Source organism: Ictalurus punctatus, chromosome 26, assembly GCF_001660625.3.
Source record: "Ictalurus punctatus breed USDA103 chromosome 26, Coco_2.0, whole genome shotgun sequence".
Lineage (NCBI taxonomy): Eukaryota > Metazoa > Chordata > Actinopteri > Siluriformes > Ictaluridae > Ictalurus > Ictalurus punctatus.
The window spans coordinates 152,666-170,000 of NC_030441.2; the positions used below are offsets into that span (position 1 = coordinate 152,666).

The window sequence follows — 17,335 nt, forward strand, 5'->3', positions numbered from 1 at the left end:
AGCTGCTGTGTGCAAACTTTTCTAATATCCTGTAGGTAAAGGGGAGATTTTATACCACCCCTACACCACAACACAAGAACATCTAAACACCAGAACACCTGAATGTCTCAATACCACAACACAACACAACATTGTAATTGAAGTTGTTCTGGGAACTCATCTTGGCCCAACAGCTTACTGATGCCTTTCTGTGACATTACCTTACTGTGACACTTTAATTTGTCACTCGTCTCCACAAACTGAGGGGAATTAGGTTTTGGGAATGTTCTCAGATGCTGAATGAGTTATAACTGGCAAACACTGTGATGTAATCATGGAAGTAAAGGCTGTTACTCTATTTATTCTGTGAACATTTCATAGACACACTCTCACAACTAAGAAAAGGTCCCCAAAGTAATAGATGAATCTTTTTGTACACTCAGTTCCACAAAGAATAGTGCAGAAAATGGAGGAATTTTCAAGATTCAAGGTTTGGAAGGAGAACATCATCAGCTGTTGTACCACAGTGAAGTCTTGTGGTTGTGCAGACTTAACATACTGAGTCACGTTTACGAGCTCAAGGGAGAGTTGAGCACTGTGCTTTGTGGTCAGGGTCATGGTGGATCCAGAGTCTAAAACAGGAACACGGGCTATGAGGTGGGAATACACCCTGCAGCCAGTCCATCACACACACACTCAGTCACACCTACGGGTGCTTTAGTCTCACCAGTCCACCTACTGGCATGATTTTGGGTATTCTCACCTGTCACCTGTCGGCCACCCCAACTCTGACCTTAAACCAGATCTCAAAAGATTACTCCTAAGACTTAATGAATATCTTGTTAATGTTGTAATGTGGCCATTTATTTTGCACAAAAGACCAATTAGATTTTCTGCTAATAAAGTTTAGCTCTCTATGCACAATTATGTGACGTCATTCATTAGTAACGCACCAATTAATACTCTGCTACTTTATGCAAACGCTAATCACTTAGAAAGCCTATTATTTATTCAGAAACGCTCGAAACAGCGCTCTGGCGACATCTGCTGGCCAAACACCTGTACATACCCTGAATATATGAAACAAACAAAAACAACAACAACAACAACAAAACACCTACACCTCACACGTTTTAGTACAGGATCGTTTCTATAGTAACAGCTCATTCAAATATAGTGTACAGAGAAATTTCTTTACCAGTTCTTCTTTGTAAATGTAGAAAGTAGAGATCCTTCTAGAAAGAATGTGGAAATGAACAACAGAAGAATAACTGTTCTCTGAATTCTTACACACACACACACACACACACACACACACACACACACACACACACACATCATAAAAAATTAAAAAGTATCATTATCAGGGTAATATCTATGGAGTATTTGATTTTCTTATTAAGAGTCAAATCAATCTGTTCAGTAGCCTACTTAAACTCAGTGGCCAATCACAGCGCAAGCAGCTGGGCGAGGGCGTGGCTATGCCGGTGAGGAAACTGACGGAACCCGGAAGTAAGCCGCAGCAGTGTTCATGGCAGCAGTCGCCTTCGACACTGTTCAAAACAAACATGTGATTTATTTCAGTTTGTAAAATGGCAGGAATTTTATTTAGGTGGCTTTTTCTGTTTCACGCGGTGGTTTGCGGTTTCGCTGACGGTGAGTTAGTGACATATTCAGCTTTATTTTAGTGTTATAATGTTTGCGGGTGTTAGCGAGTCTTAGGAGTTTATTTGTAAACAATGCTCGTGTAGTTTATTACTATAATGTTTATATTCTGGAAAGATGGAGCACTTTACAGGATTGTTACAGAATCTCTTACAGGGTTAAGTTTAGTATTAATACAATTATAAAATAAAAGCAAACTGACGTGAATGAAAAATAAAAGAATGACTTTTGTTGTTGTTTTTGTTTTTGTTTGTGAATGCCGCCTCGTGACGTCACTTCACCTCCGCAGATGTCAGCTACGTCAGCGGGTTTTATTCCAACACGCCTCAGAGGTTGTCCATGTACAGCTGGTTCGGGAACGCGCGCCTGTTCCGGTTCCGAGTTCCGGAAGGGGCGGAGCTTGTGCGCTGGTCGCTTATAGTGATGCGCGGTTCCGGGTTCAGCTGCGGAGACCAGAACATCTCAGTGTGAGCCACACAAACTCCCCCTTCAGACACCTTCAACACAAGAGTTAGAACTTTCATACACGGGTTCTTGTGTCGTGTGTTCAGTGATTCAGATGATGATCTGGTGGTTGTTGTTTAAAAATAATGAATTAAGATAGAATAAATAAACAAATAAACAAATAAATAGAGAAGTATTATCGCAAAAAAGTATGATAAAATATTACGTAAAATTAAATAAACACGACTCGCCAATCTTTATACATGAAATATGCAGTCGTTAACCAGCTGATCCAGCATCGGGGCTTTGTGATATAGTAAGCTCAAAAACACTGAGTGTGTGTTTATATATGTCTAAATATTTTGTTCTGTTTGATAAATACTCTAACAGGCACTTTCGGGCCGGAGCTCCACCCGTCATCAATCCCATTAACACGGCGTTCCCGAACTCCACGGCCTTCTCTCTGGCCTATAACCTGAGCGTGAGTGTGAGTCAGGGTCAGACCGCCAGCGTCACGCTGTTTAACGTCACGCAGCCTGAAGCTGGAGACTGGTTCATCGCCGCGCATCTACCTAAAGACGATGGCAAGATACAACAACAGGTACAGCACTCGCTCAGCGTCTCCAGTGTCGGCGCTTTGTAAGAGTCCGAGGTAAAGCAGTAACTTTACTCAGTATATAGTGATTACTGGCAAATTTGTTTGCTATAGTATAAGAGAACTGCTTCTGACACTGGAGACTCCTTCCATAAACATCTCCTTATTGTAAGAGAACTCTACTGTTTATTATAGAGCTGTTACTATGGAAACGATAAGGTATCAGAAGGAGCGCGTTAATGTAAACCTGCGCTACAGTCAGAGCTGCTGTTGTAGAGAGTTAATGAACGGAGGTGTTGTGCAGGGGCTGCCGTCGTGTTCGTATTCCTTACAGCCGCAGATGTACGTGAGGAGAGCCGTGGACACGCCAATCCTGCAGACCAACATTCCACTCGCTCAGACACTCACTCAGCAACACGCTCAGTTCAGGTGTGTGTGTGTGTGTGTGTGTGTGTGTGTGTGTGTGTGTGAAATATTCATCTGACCTCCGAGGCATGTGTACACGTAACCGTGACCTGTTTGTGTGTGAGCTAAGTATAGAATTCTAGAAAAAATTTAAACTGTGGAGCAAACGAGGAAATAAGACGTTGCCATGGTGACGAGTGATGTCATGGTGATTGAGAGATATATCACTAACACAGAACTGTATTATCTTATTAAATATTTCTGTCTAATCTTCTGCTGCAGGGTTTTTGTTCCTGAGTTCTCCTCCAAGCTGGACGTCTTTATCCAGTCGTGCTCTGTACAGACTGTTCCCGTGACCAATTGCTCGCTGTCAATCACTTTAGGCTCCACCTCTTTGGGCCAGAGCTCAGCGATTACAGCGAACTGCTCCGGGAACGAGCCGTGCTCTGCTTCTCTCTCCGATCCGCCGTGGAACACCTGGGTGAGGGTTTCGGTGGAAATCAGCCGAGCGAACGTGACGGCGACTTTCAGCATCTCGGCAAACTATACAGGTCTGTCCGCATAACTCTGTGGAGGTTACGGTCACATGACCAGGACGTGGGCGTTTCCTCCTCACTGTCGATTCTGAATAAAGCGTGAAACAGCTCAGGATGCAGGTTTGATGTGTGTATGAATGTAGTCCTGCAGTCAGTTGAATTCAAGAGAGCTTTTTTTATTAGATGACTGTGTAGAGGACAGTACTGAGGGATGTGCCCAGCTGAACAGATTCAGGAGTTTAGGAGACGTGTACTGACACCAACATCCACAGAGAACAAGGAGAAACCCAGTACTCAGACAGATTAAGTCATAAAGGTGCGTTCACACATGGCGATTTTATCGCTGCAGGTTTCCGGTCACTGTACTGTGAAGTCGCAGGTATGTAGGCGTTCCTACTACCGGTTGCCATAGTAACTTGGGTGGCGCAACTAACATTCCACTTTTGACAGCAAACCAGTTTTCTTGCTGCAAATCTGAAACATTCTGGAGGGAGAGCGATCTTAAATAAAACTCACCACCAGTGTGTATGTGCATCATATCCTACGAGATGAAGGAGAAGCAGTGTGTGAAGCAGCATTTAAACCCGCTAAGATCCTAAACTAAGCTAATCCGCTACAGCCGCAACGACGCTGCTTCTGCTAGCGAGGACGGGAGGCTACGGATCACGTGCGCTTTACCGTCTTCACTCCTATTGGTAGCCGCCGCACCGAGTCGCTCCAAATGTCAAAGTCGTTGGACACGCCCACATCTAGTCGCCAGGGAATGGTCTCCGGTTGCTTTGTCGCCGCAAGTCTCTGTATGTGTGAATAATCCACCTCGAGCCTCTGAGTTCTGTCAGTTAGTCAAATATGGGATTTTGTATATTTAAAAAAAAAAAAAAGAACTCATTTCTCTCTCTGTCTCTCTCTCTTTCTGTCTCTCTCTCTCTCTCTCTCTCCCTCTGTCTCTCTCTAACAGCTGGCTGTAAACCCTCGAGCGTCCCTGGAGGTGTGAACGTCTCCTTTCCCCTGAGCAGCTCGTCTCTCATCTCGTCCCCCAAAAACTCCTCCGGTGGCGTCTCTCTACACTCTAACAGCTGCATCCAGACCCCAGCTGTGTTACGGGAGGCGCAGGACGTCTTTTCAGTTCAGTTCACCATCGCTAACGGCAGCGTAACCGCTCTGTCCCGTCTCCCCACCCTGCTGACCCTGGAGCTGGACTCTGCAGACAGCGGGGGGGCGCTAATCCTCCAGCTCCACCTCAACACGGTGTGTGTGTGTGTGTGTGTGTGTGTGTGTGTGGATTGGGACTATTGGGGTAGATTTTCCCTGCAGGTAGATGATCGGGGAAACCGCTTATAGGGAGAAATGTCTCAGAGGGAAGTAGTGAATGAGACACTTTTATATTCTAGACCTCCGTGATTGGTCCATTAGACAGTGTGAGGGCGTGTCTAACACCTTCTGCTCCTGTTCTTCAACTCAACACCACCAAGTCATGTGATGCAGGTGTGTTACCACATCAACACACACACACACACACACACACACACACAGTGACCACATGGACATGTAAAAGACTTTTTTAAGCAAAAACCATGGAGTGTTTACATTTTAAGTGTGTGTGTGTGTGTGTGTGTGTGTGTGTGTGTTTGTGTGTGTGTGTGTAGCTTTCATGAAGGGGTATCCACTCCGAGTGAACAGTAATGAAACGAAGGCGTTGTTGAGGATTCCCTTTCCTAAAGCAGTGACCTGGTACCTCAGTCTGCAGAGCATCTGTAATAACAGGTACACACACACACACACACACACACACACACACACACACACATATATATTGGATGGAATTCCCGAAATGGTTTTGATTGCCAGAAGAACTTCCGTACTGTCTTTACTGATAATAAATGATCTTGTATATTTACACCACTGCTCTGCTGAGTTCTGGACTCTGATTGGTCAGAAAGTGGTGATTTAATTCTCTATAACAGTAGCACTGACGGTAGCGCAGCTTTATATTAATGCGCTCGCTCCGATGCGTTATCGTTTCCATAGTAACGGTAGTAGTGGTGTTTTCAGTGTTGTGTGCAGTAACGTCTCGGCCGTGGTGAGCGTGTCGGCGAGTGTGAGCGCGTGTGTAGATGACTGCGGTCCGTATGGAGACTGCAGGCTGCTGCGCACACAGAGCTACCTGTACGCTGCCTGTGTGTGTAAAGCAGGTGACTCTCTCTCACACACACACACACACACACACACACACATAATGTGATGTAATGTTTTGTACTCATTTATAATTCTGTGTGTGTGTGTGTGTGTGTGTGTGTGTGAGAGACCAGGTTGGTTGGGATGGAGCTGCTCAGACGGATCGAGCGCTCTGTCGTTCTCTCGGCAGTTAGCCGCCGTGCTCCTGCTGACGCTCAGTAACCTGCTCTTCCTCCCTCCCATCGTGGTGGCGCTGTACCGCGGCTACCACGCCGAGGCCACCGTCTACCTCTTCACCATGTTCTTCTCCACCGTGCGTATCGTATCGTCCTCGCGCTCCACACCTGCATCTGATCACCTCCACCTCGATACAAACCGAATGACTGTTTTATTACGTGTGAAAGAGAACGAGAACGTTAATTGTATGTGAGAGAGATATATAACATCTTCGTGTGTGTTGTTGATGCATCTGTGTGTGTGTGTGTGTGTGTGTAGTTTTATCATGCGTGTGATCAGCCTGGCGTGACGGTGCTCTGCATCATGGACTACGACACGCTGCAGTTCTGTGACTTCCTGGGCTCGGTGGTGGCCGTGTGGGTGACCATCGTCTGCATGGCGCGACTGCAGTACACACTTAAATACGTAGGCGTGTTTAATAACTCAGACGTGTGTGTTACACGTCATATTCCTGGATTTAAACCCAGCGCTGCTGGAAAATACGTTTACGTCATGGTAAAAAATTTCCCTTCTGTCCTATCCTCCAGGTCTTCTTCTTGGGTGGGACACTCTTTATTGCCATGGCGATGCAGCTGGACCGCAGAGGCTTGTGGAACCTTCTAGGTCCTGTGCTGTTTGCATTAGTGATCATGCTGAGCGCCTGGGTAAGAGTCGAGCCCGAGTCTGCTGGTGTTCAGAAGTCAATGCTACTGCTGCCGTGATGATCTTATCCACATCATGATGATTATATGTTACAGATTTATCGTGGCGTGAAGCGTCGTCAGTGTTATCCGCCCTCCTGGAAGCGCTGGGTTTTCTTCCTGATCCCCGGCATCGTATCGGCGCTCATCGGGTTGTGCGTGTACGCCTTCGCTCAGACCGACAGTAACTACTACTACACACACTCAATCTGGCACGTCATGGTGGCCACCAGCGTGGTGTTCCTCCTGCCGTCACGTGAGAAGAACACGCCGCCCTGGGGCTGGCCACACAAGCTCTGTGGATATAAACTGTGTCTGAATCAGAAGGAAGAGCTTCACACCATCTCCTAAACACACACACACACACACGTGTAATGTGCAACGCAACAGAGAATCAGAACACACATTAGACTGTGGAACACAACATGACCTGAGAACAGAAAGGGGCGGTCCTTACAGAACATCACGTGCTCGTTGCTGATTGGACACGGTGTATCACATGACCCTCACAAGATAAGAGTGCCACTTTTTCAGTCTGTTACCTAGTTACTGACGAGGAGTTCTGATTTCCACTCGACTCACGTTCACGTGTGTAAAGTAAACCAATAAATAAAAACGTTATTTATTTAAGTGTCAAATAAATGAAAGAAAGCGTACGTTCGTTTTTACTGGCAAAAGTACGACTGGTCCGTCGTGCTCTTAAACCCCATGCGTTAATTTCCAGGAAACAGTACAAGGTTTAAAGGAATGTAGTATGAACGCACTAAACGCAGCAGTGGAGTCGTTTAGGCTTGTTAAGATCTGTGAAACATTCTCCAGCCAATCAGCAGCGAGCATGCGATGTGCAGTAAGGACCGCCCCTTTCCGTGTCCATTTCAAGTCGATGTGTTTGATTGTTGTTGGTTTTGGCACGGTGTAATACAGGAAAGGTGTGACGTCACAACTCCCAGTCTACTCCCAGTTTACTCCCAGTCTACTCCCAGTCTCAGACACACGGCCAGTAGCACTTCATTCTCTTCTTTATTACAGTGATACCTTCACTGTGGCCAGTGTGAATATAATTACATACATTACACACTAATACATGTGTGATATCTATTCAGGATCGGGATTAAATCAGGAGAAACACGATGCAGCTTTATTCCCCCTTTTTCTTAAATAAATAAATAAACAAACAAACAAAAAATAAATAAAAACTGAAAAATACTGGATAATGCACTTTTATAAATTGCACATAAATTTTTGGTTGTGTGTGTATTTGCTTCGACAGAGAGACTGTGTGTGTGTGTGTGTGTGTGTGTGTGTGTGTGTGTGTGAGACCTTTATTCTTTGGTTTTCTTGATTCTTTTATGGTATTTGTGGTTATGAACATGGTGTTAAGGCATATGGACTATTATGGATGATGGACCTCTTCAGCACTTCATTGCAGTTTTGCGTGTGTGTGTGTGTGTGTGTTCACACTCAAATGTTGCGATGGTAAGAACGTACCTGTGTGAGTGTGTGACGATTGAACAGTGGCCAGTAAGAGCCCGGGTTCTGCAGAGGATATAATGTGATTCAGTCTGAATGAAAAATGTTTGATTAATTAAATAAATTGTACTTTTTTGTTAATTGGTTTGTCATTTGCTTTGTAAGCAAACTCTGATCAAGTGCTAATAAAGTGATTATTAATTACGTACTGTAAAAGTCCTTTCTCATCCTAAGAATTCTGACACTTGAAGATATGTTGTGGTTATAAATGAAGCCCATGTAAGGAACCGGGCTCGTGGGTGTTTCGGGTCGCTCTTACAGAACCGCGAGCGGTGGTGTTTCTGGCGTCTGTATCCGCAGAGGAGACGTGAAGGAGGTCAGAACCCAGTTAGTGTTTTGTTGCACACGATTCGAATGAAGGCCAAAATATCCGAGGGTCAGAAAGTCTCCCGAGTCGTTTTCTTATCGATCGCGTTCCTTTTTTTCCACCAGCGTCTGAATATTTCATAAAGAAGACGAACGGGAAACATGAGCTGCTTGTGATTGTGCTTTATTCTGCGATTTATGAAGAGAGAAGTTCAGAAAAACACAACACTGAGACTGGAAATAATGTGGAGGTGATGTATGACTAGGACACATTTACAGCAGAAACTACCCCATGATAGAATACAGTAAACTACGGCTAGTGTACTGCGCTAAGGTGTGTGTGTGAGTATTGGAGTGTTAATGTGTGTGTGTGTGTGTGTGTGTGTGTGTGTGTGAGTGCCGTTCGAGCTGCAGGACTCCAGTCCAGTCTTGAGATGGATTTGATCTGGGCGTGTGGTCTTTTCTGTTCTGATGAAGAAGTGATTCCGGGTCAGTGGTTGGAGCTGCAGTAGCGGTGTCGAGTCGTTCGGACTCGAGTCTGACTCGGTCTCGGCTAGTCCGGGCCTTGAACCTGACTACAGCTCTGTAGTTAAACGTATGAAGTGACTCATACACATACAGAAGCTTTATTACCGATTTACCTTCACGTCTCCTCAACATACTACTTCCTCAGTGCTCACGTCATGAAGAATCAGTGAGATTAGATTAGATTAGATTAGATAAAAACTCTTATTCATGTATTTAGTGTGAACTAAACGACAGAGTAATACACTGATAAATAATAAAGAATGATGAATAATATATCGTGAGAAAAATCTTAGAAACTGAGATTAGAAATGTGATTTAGTGCATATTATTAATTATTGCTATATTTTAATTGTGTGTGTGTGTGTGTGTGTGTGTGTGTGTGATTAAATCTGTGAAGCAGTTCCAGCGTTGGTCTTCCCATTTTCATCTCCTGTTTGTACCAGAGCTGGTGCGTAGCTTGAATTTCGCTGACGACGCATACACGGAAACACACTGCGCACACACACACACACACACACACACACACACACACACACACACACACACACACACAGGGTGTCAGTGGATTCTTTGTTTGAGACTAATGTTAAATATTTGAGGTTTGTGTGTGTGTGTGTGTGTGTGTGTGTGTTTATACCTCTTCTTTGTTTCCTGTGGTACTACAGCTTTCGCTAACAAGCTCTTGTACTGTTCAGACTTTATGTAGCGACTGTATGAGTCCTGCACACACACACACACACACACACACACACACACAGTACAGAGTTATCCTCATCATTGCTGTGAATATTGAGTGTGTTGTGGTGTTTAATGTTGTGTGTATCTCTGCTTGTGTAAAACCTTCTTCATGAGGACGTAGATGTGCATCTGTGCGCTGTCGAAGACGAAGCGATTCGGGTTCTTCATTCCCTCCAGAGTGACGGCCATCGTATTACCGTCGATGTTGACCGAGTGTGCGGCTCCGGGAGCGAGGTACTGCCTGTAGAAACACACACACACACACACACACACACTGCAGTCCACCAACAACATCACAGACGATATCACTTTCAGGATAAACACACTCTGGGGTGAAAATAACAAAAAGTCTTCAGTGGGCGGCGTGTGGAGACTTTGTGTGTTATATATATGTATACGTAAATTTTCATTTGCTTTAGTAACTTCAGTCACATATTTCAATTTTAATCATTTTATAATCATCAAATTTAAATACTTTGTTATTCAGAACATATCGAATAAATGGAGTAGAATTCTGAAAAAGAATTATGACTAACCCCGCCCACCCCTGAAGGCTATTCAGACTAACCCCACCCAATGCTCAATGATATTCCGATTAACCCCGCCCACTTCTGAAGGATATTCGGATTAACCCCGCCCACTCCACTCCTGAAAGCTAGGCCAGAGTTGAGCCTGTCAGTTCAGCAGCTCCGTGTCCACATTCAGCTTGATTATATCTGTGTGTGTGTGTGTGTGTGTGTGTGTGTGTGTGTGTGTGTGTGTGTGTGTGTGTGATCTGTGTGAGGAAGTCCTACGTGTAAATCTCATCCACTTTCTCTGGGATTTTGGAAGTGTCTCCGTGTCGCAGGTCCTCACACGCCTGCCAGAAGCACAGATTCTCCGCTGAGGGAAAGGGAGAGAGAGAGAGAGAGAGAGAGAGAAAGGGAAAATTGAGGGAGGAGAGATGAAGGAATAAACAAGAAGTGAAATGTTGAAAATATCTACAAAGATTTTTAAAAAAAAATGATTTTGACCAAATTAAGATTTTCTTTTCCTGTGTGTGTGTGTGTGTGTGTGTGTGTGTGTGTGTGTGTGTGTGTGTGTGTACCACTGAACTCTTTCTCCAGGTAAGTGAGGAATTCTTTTCTGCCCATCGGGTCGTTCAACAGCTCCATGAAGCTAAAGCTCCAACGCTCCACACGGAGTTTTGTCGGCATGGCAACCCTGCGTAATAAAATCACGTGTTGATATGTTAAGTGTTCTTATAAACACATTATAAACACAGTATAAATTGTAAAACAGACTCCACACCAGCAGGGGGCAGTGTTTACTGAACAACAACTCACTACGGCTCTTCTGTTCAGGGTTTTCTTTCACCTAAAAAGAAAGTCTCACTAATACACTTGCTAATGCGTGTGTGTGTGTGTGTGTGTGTGTGTGTGTGTGTGTGTGTGCGCGTGTGTGTATAGACTCACATGTCTGAGTTGATATTCCACAACATGATGTCGTCTGTGATCCAGGGGTTGCTGGGAAGGCAGCCTTGCATAATGGGGTCATGGTTCAGGTACTGGGCACTGTACTTAACAAAACTGTACACACACACACACACACACACACACACACACACACACACACGACTTATGCTCTATTCTATTCTACATAAAAGATCCATTAGTCGTAGATGGAATAAAAGAAGACGGCAAGCACGGGCTATAAAACAGTAATGGACACACACACACACACACACACACACACACACACACACACACACACACACAGAAAACTGGAATACCTTTCCAGACAAACAGAGGACTTCATTCGGTTCCTTCGTCCCAGGTTTTTCCTGATTTGCTCAATCTGAGGCCATCACACACACACACACACACACACACACACACACACACACACACGCTTGATAATATTCCGGTAATGGAACAGTACACTGTATATGCCATACTGTGAGTGTGAGGAGAACAGAGATGAGAAAGCAGTTACCTCTCTCCTGTAGAATTCAGCGTTCTGTTCTGAAACGTACAGAAGATAAATATTGTTTGTTTTATAAAGTCATTTATACTAAAAATATTTCTGCGATAAAGATTCTAATATAAAATTCTAAGATTTTATCCAAGAAGCCTTTTACATTTCATTTTAGTTTCAGTACAACTTTACAGAGTGAATACTTACTCCATTAAAGACGTGAGCAGGTGAGAGAGAGAGAGAGAGAGAGAGAGAGGGATTCGTCCATGTTAGTTGAGAGTTTAGCTAATAAAGTTGTTTTTAAGTTGTTTAGTATATTTTGGTCTTCAGTTCTCGAGGCGATGAGAGATATAAGTGAGAATGTTGTCTCTATATGAAATGTGCTACCGTTAGTATAAAATATGAATCCTGGTTTATAATATTACACTTAGACATATTTATCAGCCGGATTATCTTCTTTACGCTGCCGACATCGTGTGTGAATGTTTTTGTGTCTAAACTGAACTAAGATTTATGAAAGTGTTTTTTTATGTTCACACCATATTTACGTTAAGCCACGCCCACACAACTCCATAAAACGCAAAAAAAGAAGAAGAGCTTAACAGGATAAATATGCAGTTAAGCGGTGAAAGAGCGCCCCCTATGCGTGGCGTGCGTCTACTCCGTCTGGAATTTCATGGATTATGATCTATGAATAAATTCCTTCGTATCCGTATTCCTTCGTTTTAATAAACAGTTTATGACCGTGTTCCTCTCGAGAACCTTGGAACCAGGCATGCTCAGTGTGATAAGGTTCTGAACCTTAGCCTAGAGCACTGAGCTCCTGCGTTCTCTAATGATCTACAGCTTCAGCACAGATGCTGAAAAACACCTGGCTGTGTCAGAATGATCCACGCATACAGTAGATCAGATCAATGCTGCGAAGCTTTTCCTCACTCACCAGTTGTACTTTTGTGTTAGCAGCGTTCCGTCTCTCAGGACCGAACTCCAGAATGTCCATAGCACCTGGCTGAATATATAAATAACATCGTGTGTTACAGCATATCGGATATAAACCTCGTGAAACGCCTATAGAAACAGCTCGTTCACAAGGAATCTGCAATCGTTGGTGTGATCGTTGTTGGATTCACTTACTTTTGTCAGGAGATGAACACACACACACACACACACATACACTTTATGTGAAGGAATGGCCTCTAAATCCACCAGATTTTAGCTCCAGTTCTGAGATTATTCTCTCTCTCTCTCTCTCTCTCTCTCTCTCTCTCTCTCTCTCTCTCTCTCTCTCTCTCTCTCTCACACACACACACACACACACACACACACACACACACACACACACACACACACACAAACACAGGATATCGCAGTAATGGAATCCTCTTAAGGTTTGGAGCAGAAGATGGATCCATTAAAGAGAAAGCCCTGGTCATATGACCTTGCCAACACACACACACACACAATATTCTCTTGCTTATTCCCAAACCCGAGTTTCTTCCCCTCTCACTCTTCCCCCCTTCATTCTCACGCTGCATTAAACTCTTTCTCTCTGCTTTTCTCTTTCCCTCAATCCCTTAATCCCAACCGCTGATCTTTTTTTTTTTTTTTTAAATAAAAGTGGAACCGAGGCTTTTATCCGTCTGATTAAATATTTCAGAAGTTAAAAGCTGTGTTGAAATGTAAGAGCATGTGCAGGATTTTTCTGTACAGACAGTGCTGCACAGTGTTATCCTTCATGCACTCTACATCTGTGCATGTGAAAAAGAGCCTGAGCAACACGGTCATAAATAACCGAGACTCTTCTGTCCTGAAGATTACAACTTCACCAGGTCATTACACACATGAATTAATAATGTATCAGAATGAGAGCATTAATATGAACCTGCGCTACTGTCAGAGCTGCTGTTATAGAAAACTAATCAACACCTTCTGACCAATCACAGTCCAGAATTCTACAGGGAACTCATTGGCCAGTTAGTATGTAGCTAATGGACCCGTAGCTAGATGAACTGTGGCAAAGAATCTGTTGAAGGATCGGACGCTAACGTGTGACCGAACCATCAGCCGTATTGTATTTCTGTAATGTTCAGTTCAAGCACTCTTCTGTCTCTAAACAACACGTTCATCTGAGTTATAAATTATCTGATCAGTTCAACTGCGTGCTCTGTTCCTGAGCAACGCTTATATACGCTTCTGTAGAGAAGGAGACATTCGGACGCCTCGCAGGGAAACGAGAGGGAAGAGGAACTCTGGAGAGCGTATCAGATGTCTGGAATACAATATAGCAACAGAACAACTGCTTTATATAGAGTTATAGAGCTTTCATAATATACAGAGTGTATACTGAATACACTCATAGTGTGTACAGAGTGTGTATAGAGTGTGTACAGAGTGTATAGAGTGTGTACAGAGTGTGTATAGAGTGTATAGAGTGTGTATAGAGTGTGTACAGAGTGTACAGAGTGTGTACAGAGTGTATAGAGTGTATAGAGTGTGTATAGAGTGTGTACAGAGTGTATAGAGTGTGTATATAGTGTGTATAGAGTGTGTACAGAGTGTGTACAGAGTGTGTACAGAGTGTGTATAGAGTGTATAGAGTGTGTATAGAGTGTGTACAGAGAGTGTACAGAGTGTATAGAGTGTGTACAGAATGTGTACAGAGTGTGTATAGAGTGTATAGAGTGTGTATAGAGTGTGTACAGAGAGTGTATAGAGTGTGTACAGAGTGTGTACAGAGTGTGTATAGAGTGTGTCCAGAGTGTATAGTGTACAGAGTGTGTACAGAGTGTGTATAGAGTGTGTCCAGAGTGTGTATAGAGTGTGTATAGAGTGTGTATAGAGTGTGTACAGAGTGTATAGAGTGTGTACAGAGTGTATAGAGTGTGTACAGAGTGTGTATAGAGTGTGTATAGAGTGTGTCCAGAGTGTATAGAGTGTGTACAGAGTGTGTACAGAGTGTGTACAGAGTGTGTACAGAGTGTGTATAGAGTGTGTATAGAGTGTGTACAGAGTGTATAGAGTGTGTACAGAGTGTATAGAGTGTGTATAGAGTGTGTATAGAGTGTGTACAGAGTGTGTATAGAGTGTGTATAGAGTGTGTATAGAGTGTGTACAGAGTGTGTATAGAGTGTATAGAGTGTGTATAGAGTGTGTACAGAGAGTGTACAGAGTGTATAGAGTGTGTACAGAATGTGTACAGAGTGTGTATAGAGTGTATAGAGTGTGTACAGAGTGTGTACAGAGTGTGTATAGAGTGTGTCCAGAGTGTATAGTGTACAGAGTGTGTACAGAGTGTGTATAGAGTGTGTCCAGAGTGTGTATAGAGTGTGTATAGAGTGTGTATAGAGTGTGTACAGAGTGTATAGAGTGTGTACAGAGTGTATAGAGTGTGTACAGAGTGTGTATAGAGTGTGTATAGAGTGTGTCCAGAGTGTATAGAGTGTGTACAGAGTGTGTACAGAGTGTGTACAGAGTGTGTACAGAGTGTGTATAGAGTGTGTATAGAGTGTGTACAGAGTGTATAGAGTGTGTACAGAGTGTATAGAGTGTGTATAGAGTGTGTATAGAGTGTGTACAGAGTGTGTATAGAGTGTGTATAGAGTGTGTATAGAGTGTGTATAGAGTGTGTACAGAGTGTGTATAGAGTGTGTACAGAGTGTGTACAGAGTGTGTACAGAGTGTGTACAGAGTGTGTATAGAGTGTGTATAGAGTGTGTATAGAGTGTGTACAGAGTGTGTATAGAGTGTGTATAGAGTGTGTACAGAGTGTGTATAGAGTGTGTATAGAGTGTGTATAGAGTGTGTACAGAGTGTGTACAGAGTGTGTACAGAGTGTGTATAGAGTGTGTATAGAGTGTGTACAGAGTGTGTACAGAGTGTGTACAGAGTGTGTATAGAGTGTGTATAGAGTGTGTACAGAGTGTGTACAGAGTGTGTATAGAGTGTGTATAGAGTGTGTATAGAGTGTGTACAGAGTGTGTACAGAGTGTGTACAGAGTGTGTATAGAGTGTGTATAGAGTGTGTACAGAGTGTGTACAGAGTGTGTATAGAGTGTGTACAGAGTGTGTACAGAGTGTGTATAGAGTGTGTACAGAGTGTGTATAGAGTGTGTACAGAGTGTGTACAGAGTGTATAGAGTGTGTATAGAGTGTGTACAGAGTGTATAGAGTGTGTATAGAGTGTGTACAGAGTGTATAGAGTGTGTCCAGAGTGTATAGAGTGTGTATAGAGTGTGTACAGAGTGTGTATAGAGTGTGTATAGAGTGTATAGAGTGTGTACAGAGTGTGTACAGAGTGTGTATAGAGTGTGTATAGAGTGTGTACAGAGTGTGTATAGAGTGTGTATAGAGTGTGTATAGAGTGTGTATAGAGTGTGTATAGAGTGTGTACAGAGTGTGTACAGAGTGTGTACAGAGTGTGTACAGAGTGTATAGAGTGTGTACAGAGTGTATAGAGTGTGTATAGAGTGTGTACAGAGTGTATAGAGTGTGTATAGAGTGTGTATAGAGTGTGTATAGAGTGTGTACAGAGTGTATAGAGTGTGTATAGAGTGTGTATAGAGTGTGTACAGAGTGTATAGAGTGTGTACAGAGTGTATAGAGTGTGTACAGAGTGTGTATAGAGTGTGTATAGAGTGTGTACAGAGTGTATAGAGTGTGTACAGAGTGTATAGAGTGTGTATAGAGTGTGTATAGAGTGTGTACAGAGTGTGTATAGAGTGTGTATAGAGTGTGTACAGAGTGTATAGAGTGTGTACAGAGTGTATAGAGTGTGTACAGAGTGTGTACAGAGTGTATAGAGTGTGTATAGAGTGTGTATAGAGTGTGTACAGAGTGTATAGAGTGTGTATAGAGTGTGTATAGAGTGTGTATAGAGTGTGTACAGAGTGTATAGAGTGTGTATAGAGTGTGTATAGAGTGTGTACAGAGTGTATAGAGTGTGTACAGAGTGTATAGAGTGTGTACAGAGTGTGTATAGAGTGTGTATAGAGTGTGTACAGAGTGTATAGAGTGTGTACAGAGTGTATAGAGTGTGTATAGAGTGTGTATAGAGTGTGTACAGAGTGTGTATAGAGTGTGTATAGAGTGTGTACAGAGTGTATAGAGTGTGTACAGAGTGTATAGAGTGTGTACAGAGTGTGTACAGAGTGTATAGAGTGTGTATAGAGTGTGTATAGAGTGTGTACAGAGTGTATAGAGTGTGTATAGAGTGTGTATAGAGTGTGTATAGAGTGTGTACAGAGTGTATAGAGTGTGTACAGAGTGTATAGAGTGTGTACAGAGTGTGTATAGAGTGTGTACAGAGTGTATAGAGTGTGTATAGAGTGTGTACAGAGTGTATAGAGTGTGTACAGAGTGTATAGAGTGTGTACAGAGTGTATAGAGTGTGTATTTTAGTGTATTGTACACACAGGGGGTCTGTTGACCAGCCAGTACGCTTGCTCCTGACACTCCAGCACAATGCGATCGGATTTCCGACGGTGTTTCGATGCCCTGAAGAAGAGAAAACTCGGTGCGTTACCAATAAAATAATGTCAGTGATAATATAATGCACTTTAGAT

General features: G+C 43.3%; 2 protein-coding genes across 3 annotated transcripts in view; one reads left to right on the plus strand and one right to left on the minus strand.

Annotated features, from left to right (window-relative positions):
• Positions 1-1,462: 1,462 nt before the first annotated feature.
• On the plus strand, positions 1,463-8,390 carry pgap6 (post-glycosylphosphatidylinositol attachment to proteins 6). Of its 2 annotated transcripts, none has more exons than XM_047151185.2 (13): positions 1,463-1,635; positions 1,934-2,111; positions 2,479-2,689; positions 2,988-3,112; positions 3,371-3,639; positions 4,583-4,872; positions 5,016-5,109; positions 5,271-5,388; positions 5,665-5,816; positions 5,934-6,112; positions 6,295-6,441; positions 6,564-6,680; positions 6,774-8,390. In XM_047151185.2, the coding sequence occupies exons 1-13, from the start codon at positions 1,572-1,574 to the stop codon at positions 7,065-7,067; spliced, it is 2,238 nt and encodes a 745-aa protein (XP_047007141.1). In that variant the 5' UTR covers positions 1,463-1,571; the 3' UTR covers positions 7,068-8,390. The 2 variants fall into 2 exon arrangements, with proteins under 2 accessions (XP_047007141.1, XP_017312973.1); XM_017457484.3 differs by having other exon boundaries at positions 1,464-1,635; positions 5,677-5,816.
• A 774-nt stretch (positions 8,391-9,164) lies between these two features.
• rgs11 (regulator of G protein signaling 11) overlaps positions 9,165-17,335 on the minus strand; it is a 13,054-nt gene continuing 4,883 nt past the window's right edge. The window contains exons 8-17 of the mRNA XM_053676070.1: positions 17,186-17,267; positions 12,715-12,783; positions 11,793-11,816; positions 11,590-11,654; positions 11,273-11,386; positions 10,906-11,021; positions 10,613-10,700; positions 9,921-10,059; positions 9,718-9,800; positions 9,165-9,572 (exon numbers count right to left, since the gene is read on the minus strand). Coding sequence (XP_053532045.1) covers positions 9,464-9,572; positions 9,718-9,800; positions 9,921-10,059; positions 10,613-10,700; positions 10,906-11,021; positions 11,273-11,386; positions 11,590-11,654; positions 11,793-11,816; positions 12,715-12,783; positions 17,186-17,267 — 889 coding nt within the window. The 3' untranslated portion in view covers positions 9,165-9,463. The remainder of the gene's footprint in view (positions 9,573-9,717; positions 9,801-9,920; positions 10,060-10,612; positions 10,701-10,905; positions 11,022-11,272; positions 11,387-11,589; positions 11,655-11,792; positions 11,817-12,714; positions 12,784-17,185; positions 17,268-17,335) is intronic.